The sequence below is a fragment of the Pteropus vampyrus genome, unplaced genomic scaffold (genome assembly GCF_000151845.1).
Source record: "Pteropus vampyrus isolate Shadow unplaced genomic scaffold, Pvam_2.0 Scaffold94, whole genome shotgun sequence".
Lineage (NCBI taxonomy): Eukaryota > Metazoa > Chordata > Mammalia > Chiroptera > Pteropodidae > Pteropus > Pteropus vampyrus.
The window spans coordinates 1,611,868-1,623,369 of NW_011888875.1; the positions used below are offsets into that span (position 1 = coordinate 1,611,868).

At 44.1% G+C, this 11,502-nt stretch overlaps 1 protein-coding gene across 1 annotated transcript in view; it reads right to left on the reverse strand.

Annotated features, from left to right (window-relative positions):
• The window catches only part of LOC105294779 (triple functional domain protein-like), a 236,917-nt gene that overhangs the window by 32,767 nt on the left and 192,648 nt on the right, over nt 1-11,502 (reverse strand). Inside the window, exons 16-21 of the mRNA XM_023532946.1 lie at nt 11,365-11,500; nt 10,324-10,490; nt 8,356-8,475; nt 6,430-6,621; nt 5,826-5,975; nt 2,052-2,243 (exon numbers count right to left, since the gene is read on the reverse strand). Of these exons, the coding sequence (XP_023388714.1) occupies nt 2,052-2,243; nt 5,826-5,975; nt 6,430-6,621; nt 8,356-8,475; nt 10,324-10,490; nt 11,365-11,500 (957 nt within the window). The remainder of the gene's footprint in view (nt 1-2,051; nt 2,244-5,825; nt 5,976-6,429; nt 6,622-8,355; nt 8,476-10,323; nt 10,491-11,364; nt 11,501-11,502) is intronic.

The following is an 11,502-nucleotide window of genomic DNA, read 5'->3' on the forward strand; positions in this document are numbered from 1 at the left end:
AAGAGTATGTTTAGATTTCTATGTTTAGATTTCTCTACATGTTTAGATTTATATGCACAGACAGGATACACAAAGATATCTCGACAGTGGTTACCACTGGCAAAGGAACTGGGTAATTTATATACATTTGCACGCTTTAAAAACTTTTTACAGTTAAGTCTGTTTTACTATAGAAGCTTATTAAATAAACAGACAAAAAACTTTAGAAAAAGATTCCCAAGACTGAAATTGCAAGTCAAATAAATAGTACGTTGACTATAACTTCGCTGTATTGGAAAACCTTAAAAACATTAAGTTTTCCATAAATATTTACTGAGTGCGGGAGGCCGGGTGCTCTGTGAGAAACGAGAATCTGCGAGCAGCATTCACCCGTCAACTCAGGGGTCCTGCTACGTTATCCGTACTCTACTGAAAAAGTGAACTAGCTTCATGAAACAAATGAAGACTCTGAAATTTGAAGACCGTCAAAAATTCAGCTTCCACTTGAACGAGAATGTCGCACGTGGAAATTAAAATAAACCACTGCGTCTTTTCTAGTCTCTGATTCCCACAGTCTCTGCCCAGGGCGGGGCTGATTTGGGGCAAGAAAGTGGCGGGGCAGAATGGCACCTGGGCTGCCTCAAGCTCCTGAGGGACCCTCTGACCACGTGGGCTGACTCTCCCTGGTCCATACCCTCTAGGGTCATCCTGTCCCTTCTGGCACCATCGTCCACGCATAAATCAACTGCACTGCCCCACCCAGAAACCTTTCATCCTCAAGTCTACGGTGACACAAACAGAATGTTTCTTTAATTCTCCACAGCATCCAGCAGTTGATAAACACTAGCAAAGGCATGAACGTGAGTGAGTGAGTGCATGGAACGTACCCTTCCCTCACACAGGCACACTCCTATCAGACCTAGAAAGGACCAGAACACCTTCGCTCACAGCAGAGTCTGGCCAACAACCATAGGCAACACTGAGAGATGGGAGATAGGAAATGATTTTTATATGAAATGAGCCAAGTAAACTGATTACCAAAGCCAATAACTTGCTGGCAATGAAGGCCTGTTTGTTTCTGCTGAAAAATGACTGCTCTTGTTAGTTGCTCATTTTTCCCAAGAGAAAAGGCCACTGATTAATAAGTGTAAATCTCATGTTGAGCTTAAAGGATTGTGTCAGTGTGAGAGAAAATTATTCTGTGACAACTAACAGATAAATCAGATCGACAGGGAGTGGAATACAGAAAGTTTTTTGCGAGTCATGCTGTTTTAAAGAAGTGTGAGATGAATCATTTGTTAACTGATTATTGCAATTTTTTCCTATAAAAGATTCTGAGTGAAGCTGTGTGACCTCGGCTTCCTCCTATTTTTTGTACTGACTCCCAAGGCTCGTGGTGAGGATGAAAGCTGACAGATGGTGTCTTAATATCAAGACTGTGTTAAACACCTCTCTTCATTTTCTCAGGATCCATTTCCATGTCATTTTAATTAAATCTGCAAAAACTAAGATTAAATTTAAGCTTTAAATTATATAACACCTGAATGCATTTTCATTGTAAAATAGTCAATCAGAATTCTACAGAGTAAAAATTATAAGTCTTCTTCACTTCCATCCACACCAATGCTATTTATTGTTTAGTGTGTTTTCCCAGATCTCTTTCTATGCATTTACATGTTTCTATGCATTAAAAACATGGTTTGATAGGTTTTTATGCTCAGATGATATCAAACTATTAAATATGTTAATTTCATTTTGCAATTTGCTTTCATTAACAATGCTTTAAGTATATAAAATTGACAATAACTTTATGGCAATAATATTGGTATGTGATTTTGTAATTTAAACTTATAAAAATACTTTGCCTGTAGATAACTCTAGTTTTCATTTTTCCCCCGATTTATATTTTCATTTCCTTTAACAAAACAGTCAATGCCAACACATAACATCCTGAATGCTTTTTCTCCCTGATCATATTCTTCAACTTTATTCAATAAATTATCAATCTGTACACTTAATATTTTATGATTAAACTCGGATAATTAACAGGAAATGGACGTTTAAAACGAAGCCCTGGAGCAATGCTTGAGACCATCCTGCCAGGCTCCCTCCATGACGCATCGGAAAGCCGGCTCCCGGCCACACTCACTCTTCACTTGCTGTTCAGGGGCTTTGGTGTGCGTCACCATTCCGGGCACGTTCACACTGTTCCTGTGCAGGTACTTCAGGAAGACGTCGGCATTCCTTCGAGCGAGCGTGCAAGCCTAAGGGGAAACGGAGAGCATGTGCTCATCGGACTTGTGCAAACGTATTCTGAGTACAAAGGGTGACAACATCGCGTGGCTCTAACGTGTCTTTACCTAAAACGTTCGCCTGGCCGACTTGTGGTTTGAAGAATATATAGGTTAAATCCTATTTCGATTTTAAAAATTGTGTCTTGGAGTCCTTGCTCCGACGAAGCCAGCTGCTAGGCTGTGGGCTGCTCTGTGGAGAGGCCCACGAGGCAGGGGATGAGGGTGGATGTTGGCCTGCAGCCAGAGGGGAAGTGAGGTCCCTCCCCAGGCCAGCGTGAGGTGACCACATCCATGGCCAACACCTTGATCACAGCCTTGTGAGGAGCCCAGAGAACCTGGCTGGGCTGTGCCTGGATTTCTGTCAAGGGCAGACAGGAAGTATTCTCAGCCTCCCGAGTCATACAGTCCTGTGCCTCTGTTGCCACCACTCAATCTAACTCCTGTGTAGGAAGCAGCCATGTGACATGTAGATGAGTGACAGGGGATGGATTTAGCTCTTACATCTTAGTTTGCCACTCTTTGGTATGAGCCCTCCAGTTTTGGGGTGGTTTGTTACATGATGTTATTTTAGTAATAGATAACTGATATTGCATGTCTATAAATCAAACAAGTAATTTCATCAATGTATTAAAAAAACAAGGATTTTAAATAAGAGGAAAGGAATATAATGTAAAATCAAAGCAGTTAGGAAAAAAAAGCCCTGAATTATATTTGAATTAGAAATAGCTTGTACTTCTCCTGTCCCAGATCTGGAATCAATCTTTCCTTCAAGAAGCTCTGCCTTCTTGTGGTAAATGGTACTGAGAGGCCATAATCTGGGGACGAGAGATGCTTGTAATATTATTGGGTTGGTCATTGTTTCAAGAGCTTTTCAGCAGATGGAGCTAGAATACTTTTTTTTTTTTAATTAAGAAAAAAATATATTAGGAGTCCCTACTGATAAGTCTGAAATGAGGTGTCACAGCTAACAGTGAAGAAGCTGGTGACGACTGCCGGGGTCCCATCAAAGACATCTGCCCAACCTGACTTGAAGGTGCTCCCGCTAATGGGATGAGTTGACTATAAAAAGATAAATAGCTATGACTGATGGAAACACTCCAACTACATTAAAATCTATGAGGACAGTAAAAAAAACAAAAAAAAAACCAAACTAATTGTATGTAGAGGTTGCTAGGGCAACAGCTCATTGTTCTGAAAACTATAATCAAAGGGAAAGAATTGGGCATTTACCCCATTGTTTCTGGACAAACTCTATGTTACAGTAACCCAGTGGCCGAGGAGGGACTGATTCTAGCTCATCTAGGCCGAGGGAATGATAGGACATTGCCATTCTGCAACTCCTATGAACAGTATCACCCGTGGTTACTAAAGCTGCGGCTGGTGGGGAAGTGCCTAACAGATGAACCAGCCTCACCACGTCTGAGGCACTGATAAAGCCTCGCATTGCAGAAACAAAAAGAGAAGAGGACCTTATATGCCTCCACGGGACGTACACAGTGCCACCCCTCACGTCTGCTAAGCACACGCACACTCACACGCCTGCATCTGATCAAGGCTCTCAACCTAACTAACAGAACTTCAGAAAATCCAGGATGGTTCTAAACAACTCCACAGGATGCAATTACCAAAATCCAGAGTGAGGGAAACAAAATAGTATGAATAACTTATCTCTTCAATTAATAAATGGTAATGAAAGGGAGGGTAGTATTGAGATTTAAGAGACTTATACAAATCAAATCAACGTGTGGACCTCGTTTGGATCCTGATTAAAACCACGTGTAAAAATACATTTGCAGGACAATCAGAGAAATGGGAACACTTTGATTTTACGTGAAGTAAGAGTTACTGTTAATCTTTAAGATTTGATAATGCTATTGTGGTTATATTTTAGAAAAGCATAATTTAATGTTTAGATACATACTAATGCATTCACAAATAAAATGATGCAGCATCTAGAATTTAAAACAGTCCATTTAAGGCAGGCCCATGCCCATACGCTGATAATTACTGAAGCTGGGTGAGATGTGCATAGGGGTTCATTCTCCAGTCTCTCTATAATTGTACGCATCTAAAACTTTCATAATAAAATTTTCAAAGATAGCCCATACGCAAACACCACAGAATGCTAGTGAATGAAGGAATCGGAACTGGCCTATGACTATTTTTGCTTTATAATTTTATCTAAATATTTTTAAAAATTACATTAGCAAAATAGCATTCAATTTTGTTTTATACTAAATGGATTCCAGATAAAGAGAGACAAATTATAATGATTCCGACTCAAAACATCTTAACAGTGGTCAGTATTTCATAAACTTAAATAGTGGTGACAAGCAGGGGTGGGGCTTCCAGATCCTGTTTGAAAGAGTGACAATGCCTCTGGGGAAGCTACGACTGTTTTCCCACAAATTCGTTTAAATAGAAAATCACTTTGGAAGCTCAAAATAAGTATACCAGATAAGAATTTTTGAAGAGTTACAATCTATTCTCAGGCTAAACAATAATGTTCCCTGTCAGGAAAGATCATCACCTTCAGAAATGAAAAAGAAATTATTAAATATAACAGGAAATGGTGTCAGAGCGGTCAGAATGCTGAAACGAGGAGAAAAACTATGCTTAATGAAGAGACAAGAAAAGTAAACACTGCGCCTACTTTTAACAGGTCTGAGTGGCAACAAGCAGAGCTTTAGAAAGTCTGTTCCAAAGTGAAGGAATGCGACATGGAAACATTCGATGCCATGTTTCTAAACACTGTGACCACTTTTTAAGATTCAATTGTTTCAAAGCACATCGGTGACACATATGAATGTAAATTTAAAAATGAATAAATATATACATACATATATATGTATGTATATAAAAACAAAGCAGGCTTGAAAAATTATTCATTTACAGCTTCTCAGAGTTAAAAGTTCCAACCTGATCTGAAGAGAATTCAACTTCTCTTGCAGGAAACATTTCCTAAGTATTAGTAACTGCTCCGGCAAACCACAAGAAGCGTTTCTGCTTTGTGTCTACACTAGACTCACACATCTTCTGAAATACAGTCTTTATTCCTAAAAAGGCTGAATTTCCAAAGGAAAGTTATTTTAAGCTATAGGCGTTTTTATTTTAACAAATCAATCAGTGTGTGTGTGTGTGTATGTGTGTGTGTGTCTGTGTGTGTGTGTCTGTGTGTGTGTGTCTGTGTGTGTGGGTGTGTGTGTGTGTGTCTGTGTGTGTGTGTGTGGTTTTCTGACTTCCATTCCTTCTTATTCACACAGGTTTCTGTTCTTTCTCTGTGAAAACTGGAATGCAAAAGATTTTAAGATTTTCTCTGATCGACTAACTCACTGCTGGTGCGATGTCACCTCATTCACCTGCCACGCGAGCAGAGAGCTGTGAGGCGCGAGGGGCCCTCCCTTGGAGAGTGAAGACTGCAGCCTGTGCCTGGCCTGTGGGGTGTCTGCAGCTTTCTGGCTGATGGCCCCGCACGCTGGCCACCTCCAGGCGAACCCGCCTGGATCTGTGCACGCTGTTCAGTGAGGTGCACCCTGGGGAGCCGGCTCATACCTTCAGGAACGCTTCCTTTTGTTCGAGGTGCTTGCTGATCATCGGGGTGACGTGATCCGTCTCGGAATTGGGGCCTAGTTTGTCGGCCCCCCCACACCAGTCCTCTTCTCGCTTGTACTCCTGCTCCAGGCTCTCGAGGACGCTGCAGACCTGTGGACAGAAGAGAGCCCCAGGCTCAGTGGGCCTGCTGGCATCTGATGGCACGGACTGGCATCTTTGGGGAGCGTTTTCCGTCAGGCGCTGGGCATGAAAGTGCTGGTCAGAGGACCAGAGCCACCGGGAGGAGCCAGGGGCTCCATCTCTCATGAGGACCAATGCAGGCCTTTCGGAGTAAGAACAAAGTAAGAGCTGAGTTCCCTGTCTCTCTCATATGTTTACGTGAGAGGAAAAGGGGAGCCTTCTCAGCTACTTGCGACCTATTACACTTTGATATCTGAGGTATGCAAAAATAACCTCCCTTCCAGAACGTTTCTTCTCTCTGCTTGGCTGGGAACTGGCTGGTTCCATAAGGACTGACGAGTTTTAATGACTGAGCCGTCCAACAAAACTAAGCCCCAAATACAATGTCAGGCGGGAGCTCGAGGGACGGGACCTCGTGCTCTACCTGCTCCGAAGTTTTGTAGAAGGCCACGGACGCGTTCACGAGCTTGAGGCGGTCCTCCATCTTGAGCATGAGCTGCTGCCAGTGGGAGGCCACCTTCTCGGCACAGTCCCTGATCATGTCCATGTCGTAGTGATTGGCCTGCAGCATGGCTTCCGCCTTCTGCTGCACCTGCAGTGCACTCTGGTGTGTTTTCTGAGGGAAGACGGAGAAAAGGGAGGGCGGACTTGACAGGGGTGTCAGGCTCTTACTGCAGAGGGACTGGGAAGGCGACAGCTGGCTTTTGTAGAAACAACGTCAGTTAAGACTCATTAGGACACTACTAGAAATGTAGCAGACGGTATGGTCAAAAAAAATGTTGTTTATGTATATACAGTATAAAGAAAAGAAAAAAGAAACTGCCATTTAAAAAAAAAATGTTCTGCCTAGCAACAACCATGTTTATATTTAAATGACCTAAGGAAGGATGAAATGCATTAAAATTTTCCAGAATGGGCCTCAATTGCGGGGTTCTCAGCTTCAGAAACAGCGGGAAAAACCTTTAACGGCCAACGTTCCAAAAAAAGCTGTTGAAACGTTCTATGTTTAATATTCCTGCTGATCTTATAAGAGCAGATACAGGCAAATGAGCAAGTAGAAGAAATGGTGGCCAAAGTGAATGCTTTTTATTTTCATTTTCAACTTGAACTTTGGACTAGAGTGGAAAGCTTTCAAGAACTATCGATTAAAAAAAAAAAAAAAAACTAGTGAAAAGCAAAAGATGAACCACGTTTCTTCTAGAGGGCCATGCCACACAATGAAGCTATCAAAATAGCATGACAAATGCTCCCATGTCTTCGCTAGAAGATTCCGTGAGAGGATGAGCTCGGATTCTCAGTGAAGAAAGGCTGCGGGGCTGGGTGGGGGCGTGGCGGGGGGCGGGGGCTAAGAGGTCTCTGTGGACACAGATATTTTTCTCTAACAATAGCAACGTTTTGCATTTAATCTGAAAAAGAGCGAATGGTCCCATAAAACCCTGTACCCAGCACAGTCCCATCACCAATTACACTGACGATTCAATCAACAGAAATCACACAGCACAGTGGACAGTGTACAATTTCCAAAAGATGCCTGTTAATGAGCACTGGCTCTGAGTAGCTGAAAGTAAACTAATCTAGGGAACAAATTAATGGTAATTTCTGTGGCTTCCTTTTCTGGCTGACAATATCTAAGGGGAGCAGGGGACACGTTTTCTGTAAGCAAACGCTCCTTCACCTTGAGATCACCTGTTGCAATTATTAAATGCCCCCCAAAGAAACCCTAAAAATAATCTATCTGCTCAAAGGGTGAATAGGAGGGGCCCTGGAATGGGTCTGAGCCGTTTTGCCAAAGTCCTCACACGGCACTGACCCTCAAGGCACAAAACGCTCTGGTCAGTAACGCTGATTTCAACTGGGTCCGAGGAGTTTTGTAGACAGCATTGCTATTGACCACCGTGAGGTCGCGATCTGCACCTGGCCTGGGGGAACCCTTGGAGCACTGTTTTGCCGAGGCTGGTTACAGAGCAGGAGTGTACGTAACCCCTGAGGCTAGCACAAGACGAAAAACCTCAGCCAAGACGCCAACTGGGCTCCCTGGTGCCCGGAGCTCCTGACCTGGGCAGGTGCGTCTCCGGCCAGGCCTCTCACAGCGGGAGGACGGCAGGAGCTGCCCCTGGCCTCTGGGACCCCTGCTGTGAGGCCGTGCTCACTGGCACGCACCCTCACCTCACCGCATTCGCCAGGCTGTTGCCTTCTCTAATGATAAACTGTAGATTTGCAAGTACTGCCATCTGGGGTGCTATTGAACCTCATTTTGGTTTCCAGGGCCAGGGCTACCACAGGACGGGATGCGACAAGCTTGTCTTGAGGCTGGAAAGACCCAACTCAGAGGTGGGCCAGGCATTCCTACCTCGATGGCATGCTGGAACTGCTCATGCTCCCTCTGCAGCTGCTCTGCCTCCTGCAGCGAGCTGGCCGTGATGAGGCCGGCATTCAGCATCGACTCCCCATTGCGGATCCAGCCCAGCACCTGAAACATTACACAGGCAACTCCAAGCACAAGCCTCATGACCAGCAGTGACGCGACCGGAGGTGGCAAGGGGGTTGAGCTGCTCCCATTAGCTACGAGGTGTGTAGCTTCCTCATGACCCTGCTGCCCACGGTCTGATAACCTTCCATGGCGTCTGGTCCTAAGTGCTGAACTTTTAAATTAATTGTTATTTTTAGTTGCAAATGGGAGCTGAAAATGTGGAGGGTCCAGAGAACTGTTATTATGAGTCCACAGGTCAAAACAGATTGAGGACCATGCAATAGAAAATCCCACTGCCACAAAACTTTCTCTGATAATGAAAAAGTACTTTTCATTCCTTTTAGTCCTAAGGAACATGCAAAGCCAGCAAACTGCTTGATACAGGAAGTAGTTTATTTGAGTCACATGTTTTCCAATTTAACGTGTTAAGTGGCATAATAACCAAAGGCTGAATGAAGCTGCGCTATCACGCTCAAGGTCAAACCACAAGACCCTCCACTTCACACACCAACAAGAGAAGTCGGTTTTGACTGTGGAAGCCTCAGAGGCTGTGGGTAGTTATTTGTGGCACGGAGCACTCATTATCTACCCGATACCTCTTCTCATCTCCTTTACTCAGAAAATTCCAACTTCTGGGGAGAACTTAAAATAAAAGCACTCCTCGGCCCCTATTACAGTGCGGTGACAGATACGACATTATTCTAGCCACTGAGATCAAAGCAGTAGCCTCTGGGGGACTTTGTGAAAATATTTTTTTTCTGATACAGCTGTTACCTCCGTCTTGTTATGCTTCCCCCTTCCTGATGCCTGCAGTGTGGAGGTGATAATTGGGGTTCCTACAGCCATCTGGCAGCCATGGGAAAAAGGCCACCTGTCACCGAGGTCTCAGCCTAACATATCACAGGGCCACTGGATGAACACCAGCAATCCTACCACTTTGCGACTCATTCTGGGGGAAATAATTTTTAAGCCACTATTCTTGGACTCTGTTACTTGTATTAGGCAAATGTAATTCCTCATGGATACATTAGTCTATTCCTTTACTTCTTATATGAATTGTTTTGTTTTTGGCAAAAAGGAACACTGTGTTAACTGATCTTTACAAAGTTGGTCACGTACTTCGCCTCGTCACATGGGAGAATAACAGGTGTTCTTTTAAAGACTTCTGAGTTAATAGCACATCTGCTTTCATGTGAGTGCTGTCCACTTACGCACCGCACCGCACTGCACATCACTTACAGTCCAGAGGCTGCAAGTTAAGTCCCCTCCGGTCAAACTAACATGCGCTTCTCTGTGCATCTACTAGGATCCCATAGAGCCGGACTGTCCCTGCACTGAGCAGCATCATCGGTGGTCTCCCTGCTCATGAGATAAACGTCACATACGCTGAGTATACGTATGCGTGGGATCCCGTCGGCGCTGAGCCGAAAGCCGTCTCTTCCAAACACCCCGTTTTGTTCTGCCGTATTGCCTGGAAGTGGCAGTACAGGTGCACAAGAAAACCCCAGCCACACATAGCCTGTGATCCAGTCCAGACTGACAGCAGCATCTTTGGCAGAAAAATCAGTTATTCAGCCAGGGAAGCAAAGTGCTCAGAGTTTCGAACGAGAGTCTTGCAGTAACAAAACCAGCTGGATGGACGCTGCCCCTAGGTGCTAACCTGCTGGGCAGCAAAGGCTTTCCAGCAGAGTGAGCATGCAGTGTCCGGGCAGCGGCTCGTTTCAGAGGGGGCCTGTCATCATACCTCTGTTCTGATCAGGGGCAGCCCTCCCCGATGCTTACATGGTGGAATTACCCGATCCCTCATCGATGCATGTCACCTGGCTCTGCATCCAGTGGTGTGTTTACCTGCTTCACCTCGGCCTGCAGGTGGCGAAGTTGGACGCACTGCTCCAGGTGCTTCCGATGCTGCTCTGCTGCTAAGTCCAGTTCCTGCTGCTTTTCATGAAGAAACTCCAACAAGTCCTGGACCCGAGTGGCCATGTCTACATCTCTGTCGCAAAGCAACTCCACGCCTGCGGACAGTGAAGGGAGAGCCTAGAATTCAACTAGCATCTCAACGTGTCCTTAAGGTGTGCATGCCATACACTCTGCTTTTGTGAATCGTCTGCCCAGATGAGGGCCAAGCCATTACTTTGAAGGCCAAGTTCAAGGAGGGCACAGCCAGCAGAGGAGTATTTACACCTGCCTTAGAGTGAGGGAATGTGTCTCAGTGACTGTATCTGATGTGTTAGAACTAAATGCAACGTCCAGCCAACCGAACTAAACCCATTTCCTATCTACTTCTGTTCCTACAAGAACTTGTGAAAATGTGACGTCTTTTATAAATGAGTGAACCCCAGTTTGTTTTTGTTTTTATCTGCTGTATACCTAGTTTACTTTTTAGGAAGCATTTAATAATGATTTGTGTAAATGGGTAATGTAGTGTGTGGGTTTTTGTTAAGTTTCTAATACTACAGAGTTCTCTCAACATTTTTGAGCCTATAGTGACATCTGCTGGTAAAACATAAACTAAGAAAAAACACAGAACCGGAAATATTTTCTTGAGATTTACAGTTCGCTCATGGAGATACGATATATCATTTGCAAAATTAAAGTTCTCGCTACTTGAAATACCATGTAAGAATATTAAGGGTAAGCGTACTGACTATAATGTTAAATCTGATTATATTATGTGAGAGGAAAAAGAAAAATGTTTCCTTTCGAAGAGCAGGTATCTATAACATCTATATCGGAGGGTCTAACTGAACCTTGAAGTCATCACATTGAAATAAACTAGATGAATTCCCACAGGGGCATGAAGAACCCACAAGCAAAAATAAAAACAAAACAAAACAAAACAAAACACACACACACACACACACACACACAGCGGAATGCACTTCTTACCAGAGGCCTGCACTTCATTGACATACTGCAAGAGGTCTTGCCCTTGGTGGATGACATCGAAGGTCAAGTTGTTCATGGTCAAGGCTTTGTCTGCATGGTGCTGTAGGCGCTGTTCCGCTATCGTGAGATCTTCCGTGT